Here is a 16961-nt window from a genome sequence, read left to right as displayed (position 1 = left end):
ATGCTGCAGACAGGCTCCATGACCTCGGTGAGTCCCTTTGCTGGCTCCACGTTGCTGCTGCCTGTGTCTGGCTCTCTAGCAGGCCTGGGGGCTGCAGTGAACTCCATGGGTTGTGGGGCAGCCATGGCACCATCCTTCAGCCAAATCGGTGAGCACTGAGCTGTGTTTTAAAGATACAGGCCTGGTGTTCCCTCCTGCCTGTGTGGCTGTGGTAGGTGTTGCTCTGCCAAGCCACCCTGCTTTCCATTTTTCCTCCACGAGTTCATATTGCCTTGTGTGTAACACAAAGGTATTGCATTTGCATGGTCATTTTCATCTGAAAATTGTAAGCCAGTATTAGAAAGCTGGAGCTGAAGACTAGGACCAACAAGTTTAAGTAACTGCTCTTTGTCAAAGGATTAGAGCCACTGTTTCCTAATATTCATCTCCACAGTCTAACCACTGCACTGTTGGCTGCTGACATGAACTTATTTTGGTGTTCTACTACCAAATTAAATTGAGCAAGAATCGGGGACTCTTGTCGCTGTCGGAATGGCACCAGGCAAAAAGTCACTGAAAGCCTTCGTGTTTCACCTGATTCACCCTTCTGTAAGCAGAAGGACTTCAGCAACAGGATGCATTTTACTTGAAAGGCGACCTGCAAGTACCAGCTAAGGATTTGCAAGCCTTTCTTGTTAGTTAAGAAGGGGACTAATCCATGGGGGGGTTTGGTTTTGTATGGATACTGTAAAATCCTGTCTCTGGCAGTTTGCTTCAGCGTTCCCTGAAGATTCTCTCTGGTGTTTATTTAAAGTTCTCAGAAGATCAGCAAAGTGCACAGCCCATCCCATTTTTAAACAAAGGCTTCCTTTCTGCTGCTGCTTAGTCATTGCAATTACATAAATAATATCAAAAACAAATAAAACTGATGCTTTGTTTAATCCATAACTACATTTGATCTCTCAGCCTTTATTAATTCGCTAGCAACCAAAGAACTGATGTTCTTTAGCCAACTTTCGGTGATTTATTCACAATCTGAAAGACATAAAAGAAGACAGATGCCTGTTTTTTCTGTCTTATGCTGGCAACCTTTAATCTGAGAGATCTTCTGTTTAGCTAATTCACAGTCAACATCTGAGTAAAAAGCAGACTTAAGAAAGATATACAATGGACAATATGCACAGTGCTTGTCTTATAAATATTTTGCTGAGCTGGGGCTGAGAAAAAGGGCACAATGCTCATGACACGTAACCTGCATGCTGTTTTCTTGCAGACGATAAAACTAACTTCAGGCGTGTGGTACTGGAAAGATGACACTAACACACTTGAATTTGCAAGGTAAAAGAATGATGTTCAGTTTCAAATTACACAGGTTTAAGGTTCAGCAGCTCCATGTAAGGTAAAATCAGAATGTAATGTTTTGCCTGAACTGCAGGACAAATCTATATGTTTAAACATATATATATATATTATGGTTTGACTGAATGATCTTAGAAGTCTTTTCCAATCTTGGTGATCCTATGATTCTGTAGATGTTTTTCTTTGAGACTGGAGCTTGTAATTGTTACTCTGTGACACTGAGTCACCATCCCTGGAGGTTTTCAAGAAAAGGGGAGATGCAGCAGAAGGACATGGTGTAGTGGGCATGGTGGTGATGGGTTGATGGTTGGATGAGACGATTCTAGTGGTCTTTTCCAACCTCCATGATTCTATGATTCTATTACATTTATCCCATTAATGGAGAAAAACAGAAATAGGCATTTACTCTGTACTGCTCTCAAGATGAATCTACTTCAATTGCTGAAAGTGTGTGCAAGTCCTGCCGTGTGCCTGAAACCATGTGCTGGAGCAGCAGTGCTGACAGCAAGGGCCAAGTTGCTTCCCTGGCATCAAGGGATGGAGGTCCACAGGCTGATGCATGGCAGTGAGCACTGCAGGACTGCAAACCTTTTGGGAAACCAGAGTTCTGCACGAGAGAAATTGCATGTACCTGCGCTTTGCATTTCTGGGCAGCTGAGGAGCAAGACTTTACCTGGCTGAAATACTTCCATACATTTAATGACTGGGGAAAAGCTACATCCTCCCCTCTTCCCTTCCCAAGCTCAGGGCAGGCAGGGTGATTCCTGCTGCCATACTGGCAGCTCCCACGCCTTGGTCATAGTAGAGCTGGGCTACTCACTTGTTCCTTGACCACAGGCTGATGCAGGTGCCTTTCATGGTCTGAGTCTCAGCAGCTCCAGCCAACTTGTCTCATGGTTTTCAGAATGCAGCTGGCTCTGCGTGGTGCTCTCTGGGACAGGAATAAATTCCCCAGCCATGTTTGCTGCCTCTGCCATTTGTAGTCCCAAAGAAAATCTTTACATTTTGCATTTAAAATACATCATTCCAGAGACAAAACCCTCTTCTATTTTCCTACACAAAGTATTAGTGGACCTGAAGGTCGGGTGCATATATGTACATTAACATAATATGGTTAAGATGGAAATTAAAAGAAGGTTCCTATTCATTGATGTTGTTAGGATCAAGATGGCAAAGCCACTTGAGATACAGATGATTTGAAGGGTTTCTGTGATGCAGGAGACAGCAGAAGAACCTTTGCTTATTCTGTGCTTCTGCATTCTTGAAATCAGTGTCTCATGTGGCCCTCACTACAACCCAGTTATTTTCTTTGTGTCAATTAGAAGATGAAATACATGTGTTTTTGTATCGTGGCGAGTTGACCTCTTTGCACTGCTGTTAGAAGTGTAAATTCATACTACTGCATTCTCACACTCCAGCTCCAGTCCAGCAGCTGAGGAAAGCCTTAACGAAGGAGAAAACGCTCACTTTCAGGAAATATGTGTCAAGACATTAAAGAGGTATTTCAACTCCACTGAGCTAGCTCAAGAAGGAACGCGATTATTAGGGTGGGAATATTTCATCAGTTGTAGGAGGATCGTGTCTGAACACAACAGGTGAAGCAGGAGCCACCTGTCATTTCAGCAGGGCGGATAAGTGGTCTGAGCAGAGAAACAGGGCCAGACATGCCCTGTGCTGAATGCCAGCTCAGGCAGTAGCCTGCTGTGAGTTTGGTAAAGGCGTTCAGGTCTCTCAGAATGAGGTAAGAATTCTCATCTACTCTAAAGAGTATTGTGAGGTAATTAATTCACCTTTGTGAGGCACTTCAAAGATTAAAGTATTATTATTAATTTTATAAATTCACAATGTGGTGTGGCTGACTTTCATCCATTACTTAAAACATCTTTGATCTAAATAATATAGTCGCAATTTATTATATTAGCAACTAAAAGGGCAAACTCAGAAGCAACCTTGGAGGTGACATGTCCTATTTCTCCCAACATTCCCGGCCTGCTTTGTGGTTATAATAGTTGAAAGTTATTTTGGGGTATCTGCCAAACACACTTAACTGCCCAGCTTTGTGAAACTGCATGCAATAGGGGCTGTACATACCAGGTAGATAACGTGACTGTTCTGTGACTGGAATGAACAATGTCTTTAAATACTACATATTGGTCAACTGCTAGCATTTTCCAAGATGAATGCAGTGCTACGCTCCCTGAAAAAAGGCTTGCTGACAACGAGGAAAAAATTCATAAGCTGTCAAAGTGGATAAAACATGAATATGTCACACTGGATGATGTCAAATGTGAGTAATTGTTGGTCTACTGCATCAGCAAGGCATTGCCCATAGAAGTATTTCTACTGCCGTTGAGCAATTCTTGGAGAAGCTATTATTTTTTTTTGCTCTGTTTTCAGATCTTGCTTTCCTTTTGAGAGAAGAAAATGAGTCACATCGCATGCTACCATTTGCAGCAGTTATGGGGTATGTCATTTAGAATCTGTTTTGAGAATCGTGTGTGTATCAGGAGACAGAGGCACTATCCTGTGAGAAGTTTCAAATCTCTTCTCTGGTGGTTAGTGGGAAGCAAATACATTTTCTCCTTGATGTGCAGAAAAATAATCCTACCATTTGCTTGAAAGCATTCTACTCCATTAGCTAAAGCAAGCCAAGGCCTTGGGCCTAAAAATCCAAACACCGTTATTCATCTTAGCCTAAGTTAAATTCAGTGTTTGGCAAAGCATCCGTCACGCTGCCTGCACCAGGAGGGCCTCACACAACAGGGCATCCAGGCTGCCTGCTTGTGCTGCTGCTGTATTTATCAGCATTACTTCCCTGTATGCTAAAAGCAAGGAGGCAGTAGGCAGAGCACTGTCTTAAGGGTGTACCCCTGAGATCACCAGGGCTAGGCAGTGCCTGCACTGCCTTTGTTTGAAGAATGTACCTGTATATTTTGAGTCTCAGCCATACTGTCTTTTGGGAAGGGGAGGGGAATCTTAGTTACCCCCATTTTCTTTGAAGGAGAATGCTGCTCTTTCAGCATGCTTCGTGCACAAAACATACTTGGAGGATGTAAATGTGGTAATATCTAATTCAGTCCATGGCTCAGTGTGCTTCTTGGCCTCCAAAGTCTTACTGTGGGATGGAGTGCTCGTTCTGAATGGCTCTCAACCTCATGGGGGTTGCTCAATATAGTGCAGGCCCTTGAGCAGAGACTTTGCTGTTTTTTGTAATAATCTGGTGCTGCAGACTTACCAGTGACATTTCTATCTTTTATTTAGGAATAAGAAACTGGATGAGTTCCTCATGGCCCTGCTTTTCTACATGTCTTTTTACCTGGAAAAAATTGCCTTGGAAAAGAAAACCCAATCCTTGATTTTGTGAGTATAGGACGTCAGGGGTGTAAGTACCCAGAATTTGCCCTAATAAATCCAAACTTGTAAGAAAGTTTTTACAGTGGGCTCAGTGGGATTCTGCATGTGAGCAAGGACTATTGCTTGAGCACAAACTGCATGTTGGCCTGGTTGCTATATGGAAATATAAGGAGAAAAACCTCTCAGTTACACCTCTTACGCCTTTGGCTTCTGTGCTTTCACAGGACATCTGAACTAGTCATTACTATGACCCAAACCTTTGTGTGCCCTGGATCGAATCACCATCCCCCAAATCACATTTCCCAGTAACAGCATTAGCATCCAGTCCTTTCTGCTTGCAGAAGCACCCACAAAGCACAGCTGAGTTTGCTGGGTGTTAATTTGTGCCGTGGGTCACATTGAATACATTTCTAACTATGCAAAGCAGGTTCAGATGCCTCTTCAGTGCTACAAACGTGTTACAACATGAGAAATATCTGCTAGGCAAGCAGTTCCCAAGTAAGGGTGTGTGACCACATTTGCTGCCTTGCAAAGTTGGAAGTGGGGATGCCAGAGGAACAGTTGAGGAGCTGCTATGTTATAGGGTTATGTGCCTTGGGTGGGAGTGTTACAGAGCTACAATCCATAATTATAATAAACTTTAATGATTTGCTGTACTCTTTGATAATCTTGGAGAATTGATTGATTAATTCATTAAAACACTCAAAATTGTTTACTTCACAAGTAATGAAGGCTTATATAAAGAGGGGCTGATTTATCTGAAGAAGAGACTGTTGGAGGATTGCTAGTCTTGAGCAATTCATTCCATTTCCATGGATTGCCAGGTTTTTCTCTCATTGTGCAAAGAATAATTCATACATAAAGAAAATCATCAACATAATTTCATACACAAAAGTCCATGAGGATGAAGAAGACCCTGCCTTGGCCATGACATCTCAGCATGGTTCATGTCATCAGCTGGTATGGAAAATACAGAAGCAGACTCAAACAAAGAGGAGGTTGGACCTATTGGAACATGGGTTTCTATTTCTTGGGTCAGGGGGACTGTGACTAGTAGCTATCAGCTATAAGCACTGGATAATATCTGCCAGAAGACACTTGTTGCTGTGTTGTGGCATGCAGTGCTCCCAGAGTGACTGCTGTTTTTCTGTGGGAAGCATGTAGGAGCTCTGAGCTTCCCAAAGGGATATTTGCAATACTGCTTTGTTGAGATTCATTTCCTCCCCTGAAGGGAAGTAGCTTCCTTGCCAGGATTGCTTGCGTGTAGTGTAACATCAGAGAAGGTCAAAGAAGAGATATTTACCATGCAAAAGTCAGGATATTGATCTATCAAAGCATAAATACAAAGAAGAAAAATAAAATTACAAAAGGCATATTTAGATCTTACTTAATGTTGAAGTTTATCCTTAATTGTTCTTGCACCTAAGCTGACATGGAGGAGCAGGCATGAAGAACTTTCTGACACTGCAGCTTTGCTGTGTCCAAGACTTCCTATTTCCTCCCTTATCTACCTGGTCTAATTCTGAACTTAGTATATGTTGTATTTCAAATCAAAAGTAAGAAGCACTGCCTTTTTCCTTCTGTGCAGTAAAGTTCTGGAGTAGTCTTCTAGTAGGAAGTAGTGGGGACAAGGGAGAAAACTACTTTTTTTTCTGAAGATGGATCTCTCTGAGCTCATGAAAGGGGTTTTATAACCATATAATAGAATCATAATAACAGAAAATTACACTTCTGATAAGAATCCTTTGGTATGTGATATGCTTATGTATTTGAGAGGATGTGAAGGAAAACTGCACAGCCATTTGCTTTCCTGTACCCATCCCACATAAATCCCATGCTCAGGGCTGTTCCAATTTGTCTGTTCATGAAGAAAAACCCCTCCCCTTCCTTCTTGATGTAATTTAATTTCAGAGGCTTTTTGCTTTCCTGTGTAGTACTGGCTATATGCCACAGGCAGAGACAGACTGGAGGCAGGACATGCTGGTACCCCTCCATGCGTCTGGTTTGTGACACCTATAATTTGCTCAGAGTTAAACTGACAGACAGGTTACTTGAAGACTGGGCTTGATGACCTGCCTACTCCTTTAGCAGCCTGATGTTCCCACACAGCAGACACATCCAATGTCTGTGTAGTTCTTGAGCTGCTCTTACAGACCTTGTGTGTGCAAAACCTCCCGAAGCAGAAGACCATCCTTGTCTAAGACCATCCTTAAGAAGGCATTGCTTTCGCACATTGTATTTTCTTACGTCAGAAGGAGTTCCTGTAGGAGTAAACCAGTATGAATCTGGATGTCTGAAACTTCTTGTGACCTTATCTTCTCTTGATGCTACGCCGATTCTTCGTAAATCTAAGCTTGAGGTTTGCCTGGCTTATTTTAGGTTCAGGAAGATCTTGGTAACCAACTTCAAAAGCAACCAACCAGTTTTCCAAAGCAGCAGGCGTGAAGCATTGCCCTACTGGAGACAGCCTGAGAGTATTCACCTCTGAAATATGCAACTAAGAACAAAAGCTAAACAGTGGTGAATGAAACATGAATGGAACACAGACTATTATATCTGTCCTGCATTTTTTCCCCCCTTACTTTCTTTCATGTCTTTTAAGGAGAATCTGCTGAATTTTATCAGCAATTATCCTTGAGAAGCCTGGAGTAATTGTCCTAATTATTAAAGGTGGGTTGTGTGGGAAGCTTTACAGCTGGAGGCCATCAGGGACAGATAAAACAGCTTTCCCCAGAGTGGAAGGAGGCTGGCAACTTTTAGGCCTGCAGCGCTCCCAGTACTGGGAGACAGCTGGGTGGATTACAGGGGAAATAGAAAGCTCTTTGGTTTGGCATTTCCTTAGCGTTTGATCTGAAGTGGTTTAAAATACAGGCTTGTGGGGTCAGCCGTTCCTATTTAGAGGCCATCCCAAAAGTGCTTTGTGTGCCTTTCTGAAGAGGAGTAAGTGGTGTCTCTGAATGAGCCAACCCCTCTGCTCCAGGCTGCTCAATTGCAGAGTCTGTGCCTGGAGACATCCCTGTGCACCTCTAGGGCTTTCATGTAGGCTGTGAAAAGGGTTCATAAGCTATGCGAGATCAAAGACAGCAACCTAAAAAGCTGCAGGCGTGGAGCCTGCAAGTTCTGTAGGGCGAAAGAGGCTGTCTGAGTCCAAGCACCAGGCCTGGCAGTCCCTGCAGCGCTGCGGAGCTGTGCTGGGAGCTCCTGAGCTTGGCCTTGAAGCAACGTGAAGGTGTTGTCATGTGGTGTGTTGGCTTGTGTTCCCGAAAGACATGATTACTTCTCAGGAACTGTCATTCTTTCTAGCATCCCTTCCCTAATTTTATTTTCTTTTTCTTTTTTGTTTTTCTTTTAAACAGGTCTGTGATTTTTCTGGAAAATAAAGCAATGGATGATGTGTTGGTGAAGTTAGCGGTGGCCAAGATTTACCTTGCCAAAGTTTACAGTAACTTTGTTCTTGAGAGAGGCATAGCAGAGAAGAGTCACACATCTCGTGGAAAGTAAGCCAAGAAATGATTTTCCTTGACAAGTCAAGGGCCGCAGCAGCCCAAGGCCTCTTTTGAGTGATATCAGTGAAGGCTCAAGGCCGTGCTTCTTGTCAGTCTAAGGGTTACGATAGGACGATGAGGTCTGGTGAGGTATTGGAACAGGCTGCCTGGTAAGGAAGGGAGTTGCTCTTCCTGAAAGTTTTCAAGAAAAGGATAAATGTTGCACTGAGTGACTTGGCCTAGAGTGGTCACAGGCATGGGCTGATGGTTGGACTGGATGATCTCAGTAGTCTTTCCAACCTTTATGATTCTATGAGATACAGATGTGCACTGATGTCCCTGCGGTTCTAGCTAGTAACTAGCTCCAGAAGTGTTTCTGATGAGCTGTTGCCAACTGATTTGACACAACAAGTTGTAGCAGCGTTCTGGATACCAGATGGTGAAATTCTAGCCCTGGTATGCGGAAGCCTTGCTAGATATACAGAGCAGGAAACTTTGTTGGGTTCAGTGTGAAAGTCAGCAGGGCAAAAAGCAAGGCCAACCACACATCTCACCCCTGCCATTTTGACTACACCTTGAAAGAAAATAGTTGTGTGCTTGCTGGTTGCCATTGATACCTGCGTAAGTTTCTGTTTATACCAAGTCAGAGAGCCTAAGACTGTTAGTGAGTGCAGGGGAACGTGCTCCTGAAGAGCAGCAAGTGAAGGGACTAGAGACAAGAAAAGGTTGTGCTTGGGAACTATGGGTGTTAGAAGAGTAGGGAAGCAGGGAAGATAGATTAGACTGGTAGAGACCAGTAACTCTCTAGGTGCCTTAAACCCAGCAAAGGTCTGAGAGGGGCAGGAAGCCTTAGTGGGAATTAAAAAATATGAGGATAGGAGATGGATGCACATAATGTTTCCTTTCCTTGGCAGTAGCCACCATGCACCCCAGTCCCTTGAGATCTTCTCAGAGCAATTTCAGGCACGTTTTTCCAATATCAGTTGCTGTGAAACTGCTGCCAGTCCTCCATAGGAGTCACAATCCTTCTCCTGCCTTTCTGCAACATGGCTTCTGGCAGCCTTACTGTTGTCTGCAATTGGAGGAACCTGGATTTCCTCCTAGTCAAGAGGGGAAGGTACAGGGTGGAGGTAAAGGGGAACTGGAGACTGCTGTTCCAGTAGGGCTTTCATTTTAGTGTGCTCCCATGTCACAAATCAGTGAATCCTGAAATTGAACAGCACATTCTTTCTGTATCCTGGCACATTGGTACTTCACAGGGTATTCCTGGCAGCAGTGTTGTGTACCAAATGCTGCTTCTAGATTTCTGCTGAGTAGAGCATCCCATTAACCTTCCTGTTGGCTGGACAGGGAACATCACGACACCATTCACTGTTTCTATTGGGTAGCCCTAATGCCTGCACTTATGAGACCCAGTATGAGTACAAAAAAGCAGCTTGAATCCAAGGACTGGATGCAGCTGGATAGAACAGCCTGTGCTGCATACCCAGCTGGTTAGCTCTGCTGCCTGTTTACTCATTGTATTGTCTGGTGGACAGCAATATGCAGGATTGAGAAAAGAGGTCTAGTGGCAAACACACACACACACACACACACACACACACACACAAAAGAGAGAGAACCAAACCCAACGGCATGGGAATGAGAGCAGAGAGCTGAAATAGGAAACTGTCTTCTTTAGTATTTCCATCACAGTCGGGGTTAGAAACTGGCAGTGGCTTGGGACGCTGATGTCTGGGCTGTAAAAACACAGAGAGCCAGAAAAGGGCTGTGTCTTAACACATTTGCAATGTAAGGTGTTGCATGAAGAGAGACCAGAGTTACTCATAGCAGGGTGGTGGTAGCTGACTCCAGCGGACTTCAGAGTTAGGCTAATGCTGAGCATGTCACAACACACAGCACTTCTCATACCATGCAGCAATTACATAAATATAAACCCTTCCAAGCTGACTCAGTTTAGCTTTAAATGTTATCTGGAGCCTCCCAGATCATCATTACATGAACTGCCAAAAACAAGAGCTAAGGGACAGAACTGATTAAGACTCTCAATTGTAAAAGCAGATTAGGAATTTTCTCAGTGCACATACTTTGGGATAGAAAATGTCCTTTGTCAAAATGGAAACTGTGGCAAGGATTACTTTTGATATTTTATTTTTTTTTTTAACTTGAAAAATGTTTGATTTAAAAGCTGAGAAACTATTGGTAATTTATAACTCCTAGTTTCATGATATTTTGTTATAACCCATCTATGGTATTGAAGCTTTTGCTTCTTCTGGTAATTCACCATAGCAACATATTACAGAAATGTTATGCTATGTTGGGAAACTGTTTTCCCTTCCAGATATGCCAAATGTCCATGTATTCATATGCAATTATTGATCTTCCATGTGAAGTCTTTCTCTGAATATTTAAAAAAAAGAAGATTAGATGGAGGACATCCTCATTGTAACCATCTGTATGAATTGTAAACTGCAGCATTAGAACCTTAGTTTGATATCCTCCCAGACTGGAATTTGAGGGAGTCCCTCCAGACCTGTTATTTGTGTGTTAGCATTAGTTCTTTTGTGCCTCCAACGCTAAGGAAGGAATAGGTGTGTCTGGCTTTCTCCTTTTAAGTTGATGGGGGTTGCGCAACCTTTTTGTGGTGCCAGCTTCCTTATGGGCATTTGTCATAATGGGAAAAATACAAAGCGTTCCCAAAGCAGCAGGCATCAATGGCACAAACAGAGTCAGCCCTTACAAACCCTGAAGCTGACTTGATCCGTGAACTTAGAGTCACAGCTGTAGTTGAGGGAGCTGCTAAAGCACACGAAGCGTTACCCCATGTGCACAGAACAGTAGTTCCTGTAGATATCTGAAGCCATTAGCTTCTTACATCCAAACCCCATGCTTACCTCAGCTGTGCTAATGTCGTCTTCCATGCATGAGCTCCTTCTGTCACCCTGGTAGCTCCAAGAAAGCACTGTTCCTGTATTTCTAGAAGTCATGATGTTCTTTGCTCACTCCTTCACGTGTTTCTTGCAAATCCTGTCCTGAATCTCAATGCAAGTTTGATGTTTTCCTAACCCTTTCTGTATTTCCCTAGGTAATTAGCAACTGTGCCCTAGACATGGGAGATACCTTCTAGTTCAATGCTTATCTTAGGAAGCTTTATTTCAAGCAGGTCTCTTAGCCTAATACCTTGTCTGAGGGAATAAAGCATTGGGGGAAAGAAGGGTGGAGACCCCCTATTTGATTTTAATTATTGGTGTTAGTTTCTGTTGCTGGCCTCTGTATAGGTTCCTCTGCTAAACTGGGAAGTGATTCTAAGACACCGCATGAGCCATCTAATGCTGAAAGGCAAAGCAGAGTTTTACATTAAGGTTTAAGAAGCTGGGGTTGCATGATGTTCCTCTGCTCGGGTATTCTGAAGACAAAATATTGTGCTTTTCCAGAATTCATAAGGAATCAAAAGCACTGAAGTTATCTGGGAGGTCTGCTTGAACCAATGGCCATGCCATGCTTGAAGATTCAGGTTTCTTTTCCCTTGCGCAACAAGGGGGTTTGGGTTCTCACCTGAAGCATCAGGAGAGGTATGACTGGTGAGAGCTAGGCAGGGAGATGCATGGTCCTCCTGATCAATATACCGATCAGTGAAAGTTAGGAAATTGTAAATAGAGATACGGGACTGAAAGGTGTTACCTTCATGGTCTGCAGTGTTTCTGGGGTGATGGCAGCTGGGTGTGCTCTAGGGGTGTGGAACAGTTGATGCCATCAGGAAGGTAAGGGACATTTCAGGAGTTGGTGAGTTGGCACAGAGGCAGGATTTCACTTGTATCTGGCGGAGCGGAGCCAGATCTGTGGAGATCAGAAACTGGCAAACTTGCTTTCCCTTACACAGGGATGAGCTGTGCTAGCTTCAGGAGAATGGAGTGGCTTTTGGGATGTGTGCATCACCCTCCGCTTTGATGGCTGTTTCCGTGATGGACAGTCATTTGTCTTTCCATGAGAATCCCCAGGCACAAGTGGGTGGTGTGAATATCTCTTAGGCTTCCACTGGGCAAACTGCACTTTAACAAAGTGCACTTTGTCATTTTTGTACATGTTCTACATTTCCTCTTGGAAATGCATCAGGGTTTTCCCTTCTGTTTTTCGAAGTATATTGTCTCAACGTTGGCCTGGCTTTGTACTCTTGGTAGCTCTGCTACCAGCGATGTCAGGAAGAGTTTTCTGTTTGCTTCAATGGGAACTGGGTTAGATCAGTCCTGACCATTTTTGAGAGGCCCAAGCAGAGGGTTCAGTTTACATAGCATAGTGGGGAGCCTTGCCTGCTGTTCACATCCAGCTTTGTTTGTTGGATTTAATTAAATGAGCCATACAGTATTTTGCATTTTCTACTTCTGACGCAATGCAGAAGTCCTGTTGTTCTCTTAGACAGTAGGTCTCTGCACACTCGTAATGAGGATTCACCAGCAGCAACTTACTGCTGTGGTGAAATGCCAGCTTGGCAGTAGCCTCGTGAATCGTGTTCAGTGCTGTGTTAGGAGGACTGAAAGGATGACGGCTGCTATTAATTTTGTGCTCTTTTTCACTGCTTTAGGAGAAAAACATCTTTGCAGAAAGATCGGAACTTCTTTGAGGTAAGAAAGATAGAGAGAAAAATGGAGATTTTGACTGAGTGTCAGCCCAGACCATGTCTCTCCCTTGCACGTTCAAATGGTGCAGACAGCCTGCTGCTTTCGTTTTGGTCTTCCCAGTGGTTTGCTTGCACAGCAGAGTACCTTCAGTAAAATTTAATTTCTTGGGCTTAGATTGCAGTGCCTAAATATCACCCCTGTGCCCTGCAGTGCAGGTTTTCAGTCCTGCTGTGACTCTCAGAGCCAAGGCAGTTCCTATCACAGACTGAGATCCCCCTGGGGAGGCCTGGTCTGTTGGTTTCTTGCCAATGACCTCATGATTTTTTCTTTCACAGCCTTCTTTCATTTCCATTGTACTTGGCAACATTTTTAGATGGCAGTAAGCTCTTCTAGCCTGCTACATCCAGCCCAATGAGGAATTTGAGCCTCTCTGCGTAGCAGGGCTTTGATAAATTAATATAAAACACTAGGGCCAAAATCATACTTTATACTTCTCAAAATGTACAGACTTTCCTCCAAAGAGGAGGACTGTGGATTGAATTTCAGGGGTACACTGTAGTTCCAGTGATACCATCTTTTCAGGAACCTCAGTAGAGGTTTGATTTTCTGGGTGTTGATTCAGCTGGTGCCAGGAATCACGAGTGTTAACATGGTGTGATAACCTAGACAATCCTATTTAATCAGCAAGCAGATACATGAAGGTAAGATGCAATGAGTTCGTATTTGTTAGTAATATTTTCTGTGATCAAAATGCTGTCATTTAGGGTGGGAATCATCTTGTCTAACTCCAGATGCCCAAACAATAGCTGTCCCATCATCCTAAGCCCTCAGGCTACTCTGACAGTCATGCAGACAAGGAGAAGCTCGGCCAGGGATGAACTGTTGCCTCTTGGGACAAATGAGTGTGATAAGAACCTCTGCAGAATGACTCATCACACCAGTCTCTTTCCATTGATTATAGAAGGAAACTGGGTGGTGATCCTCAGTTCATTTCATAGTTCCTAGCAGTGAAGCTAAACTCAATTGGCCAGATTCCACAAGGTGAGATCCCTCTGAGCTGTGTTTCTAGCCTCATCTCTCTCTGCACCTTTAAAGAAAATGGTGCTTTCAGATCTTCACTGGTGAGGTTTGATGTCAGACTTGTTGCTGGCTTTTAGTGGAGTCATGCCAACCTGCTCTGTAGGACACGGTGGGGTTCTGAACCTTTTCCCAGTGAAAATGGGATCCATGTTTTCAATTTAGGGCTTCTACAACTTCTGCAGCTACGTGACTTGGCTTGTGTTCAGGCGGAAGCACTTCCAAGTGATTCGGGAAGAAATCGGCAGGCTCCTTTGCTCTGACATGTTCAATCTCGCCTTAAGAGACAGGAACCATGTTTCTTTGCAGACTGCTGATGCAAATGCAGTGAGATTACCACGTCAGAGGTACACATTTGACATACTGATGAGCCTTTAGGTAACCTGTCCAGTCTGAATACACTAAGATAACATCTCTGTTTTCTTTCAAGACAAGTCAGTGCCAAGCATCCATCCATAAACAGCATGGTTTACCAGCACTCACCTGTGCTCAGCACACTGCTGCCCTTACCAAAGGAGAGCGCTCAGTACCGCTCCCAGAGCCACTACTGTCGGGGCAGAGACCCACAGCCCTGCTCGTGTGACATCCTACCAGACTTCTCACAGTTGCTCACTACCAAGTAAGCGATATTTCTTGGCATAAATAGATTTGGCAGTGCTATTAGAGAGTCTGCCAGACAGCTAAGTCTTCCTTGTTGAGAGAGGGACCATTGGACAACTCTGTGATTCTATGACTGGGAATTTGCCTATGGGAACAGGCAACTACTGTCCATCCTACTGCTTTGTTAACTGGGAAGTATTACTGGGAAAGCCAATAGAAATAGAACCTTTTCCAATGATTAGGATAAAAACAAAAAAGTTCAAGCCTGATTGTGCCATATAGGAGGAATGCTACTTTTCCCTCCATCCATTTGTTGCCTTCATTTTCTGGATCTTTCAGACTTCTGGCAACCTAGAAAATGCACCATACACACAAAATCTTCAGACCTATCTACAACATAAGACTGGTGAATCCAATATTTCCCAAAAAATGAAGTTTGCTACAGATGCATGTGTAATTGCTTTGTGAGCACTTTCAAAACTGGGTGCCTGCTGAGTTTTTATAACTTCTGCACAGTAATTGATGTGCAATAGGGCCAGCCTTCTGAGGCAGTGCTCAGTTTCGCTTGGACATACACATTTTGTATTGTGTGCATGCACACTCCAGGCAGAAACGTGACATAATGTGTGAGGTGCTGTGTGTGTATGTGGTTCTTTGTCCCTGGAGCAGAGAAGATAATCTCCGCAGACTGTGTTATTCACAGGCCAGCTAAAGGAGGCAACTTTCTTTGCTGGTTTTTATTGGGAAACACTGCAAGTTGTTCTCCCTTTCTCCTGTTTTCCTCTGCTTTGTCATGTCAAACTTATTAACACCATGTTTTCTAACAGGGTGGGCATCATTGGAGCTCACTGTAGTGAGTTAAATTCCTTTTTGCTCCAGTCTGATGGGACAATGGAAGAGGAAGAACAAGAACAAGACCAAGAACAAAGAGAAGAACAAGAAAAACTGAGGACTCATTCCTTTGTCCTGACAAAAGATCTGAGTTTATCAGCTCTGTGAAGCCCTCAGAAAGGCTTAGTAGAGAGAGTGCTGTATTCTCAAGAGCAAACGGCAGAAGGTGATCGTAACCAGAACAACTAGCTGAAGTTGAGTGGCATGGTTTCACGTTGCTAAGTAAATAATTTTGAAATTGCAGCTTAAAAAGCCAGAATCATTTATCAGAGGTGGGGTAGTTGAATACACAAGCATCTGCATGGGTGACTGAAGACCTGGACTGTAATTCCTGGTCTGTCACTATTCCTCTTTCATCTGAACGCCGCCTTCTCTCCGTTTCTGAGAAGTTATTTTACTGACTTATTTTGGGAAGGGCTTTGACACCTGCAGATGAATATGATCATTGATTTTAATGACAGACTTCTTTTTTTAAAGGATTAGCAAAGTAACCAGGAGACATGACTTACTATGGCCTAAAGTTCCTTAAACTGTCCTTTTAAAGGAACTTACTCTTGAATCTTTGATATATTGTTTACTCCTTTTTTAATTTCCATCATCTCTCATTTAGTTCTAATATTTTGTAGCCTAATTTGGTAGCCTAATTTATGACTCACTGTGAAAAGAGTTAGCAAAGAGGAATCTTCATGTGAAGTTTACTCAGAATTAACTTTTCCAAGTTTTACATTTGCGTTCACATTGGGCAGACAGGTTAGTGCTCTTATGATCATAAAATTGGTGGCAAGACCTTCAAATGGTGCTTTGGTTGCAGGTTTCCTGGGAGTCTGGTTGGGCAACAGCATGTGCAACTCTCTCTCCCAGCGGCACAAACTACTCCTGGACGGTGCATAGCTGGCTGGACATGCAAGAGGCAATTGTGCTATCACTGCCCTGCAGCAACATGGTTTCTCTACTGAATGATGCAGCAAGATGTTGGCCAATACCTGGAGCTAAGGGAGTCTATTTCATAGCTTCCTTCTCATGGTGTTGGGAGAAGTCTTTCAGTTTCTGCTTTAGGAGGCCTTGGCTTGGTCTCAGTTGTCTTTGTCTGCATCTGTATCATGCTGTATGGCACACTATGAGTAAAACCCAATGGTCCTAGTGAGTTCTGTTTTTAAGACACTGTGATAGTAAGCCAAGTCCTCAGTGATGGCTTTGGGCCATCTAACAACAGCCTTGAACTTTCTAGAAAGGATTGAGAAATACTTTGAAGTTCAGGTCCTTTAGTCAGCAGAGTCCTTTCCAGGGTTACCTTCTCAGGGCTGAGCTCTGCTTTTTCTGAGGCAATGGATGTCTAACACAGACACCCCATACCTGTTTAAGCATGTAAGCAAGACCTGGCAGCCTTGCACACATGACAGTGAGTCATCCTTCCAGCAGGAGAGAGTGAGTCAGAAAGGGCAGTTGACAAGCTTTATTTATCGGTCTCCTGTTATTTGGCCCGGGAGAATTTCACTCTGAAAAACCCACCCTTGTTAATGACAGGCAGAGCTCAGAAGTATATCATGAGACTACTGGCTTTTATTCCCATAGGCTTTGCATGCAGTGTCATTATCAGGAA

General features: G+C 43.5%; 1 protein-coding gene across 1 annotated transcript; it reads left to right on the top strand.

Moving 5' to 3' along the window:
* On the top strand, positions 1 to 15469 carry PPP1R36 (protein phosphatase 1 regulatory subunit 36; the record flags this gene model as incomplete). Its single annotated transcript, XM_079537580.1, has 11 exons — positions 1 to 27; positions 1253 to 1317; positions 2757 to 2837; positions 3504 to 3625; positions 3736 to 3802; positions 4600 to 4698; positions 8049 to 8189; positions 12757 to 12796; positions 14036 to 14217; positions 14301 to 14489; positions 15298 to 15469. 11 exons carry the CDS (start codon positions 1 to 3, stop codon positions 15467 to 15469), a joined length of 1185 nt encoding a protein of 394 aa, XP_079393706.1.
* Positions 15470 to 16961: the final 1492 nt, after the last annotated feature.

Source organism: Tetrao urogallus, assembly GCF_951394365.1.
Source record: "Tetrao urogallus genome assembly, chromosome: 6".
Taxonomy (NCBI): Eukaryota; Metazoa; Chordata; class Aves; order Galliformes; family Phasianidae; genus Tetrao; species Tetrao urogallus.
Note: the sequence above shows the minus strand (reverse complement) of the source record. Positions and strands in the feature narration are given on the sequence as shown.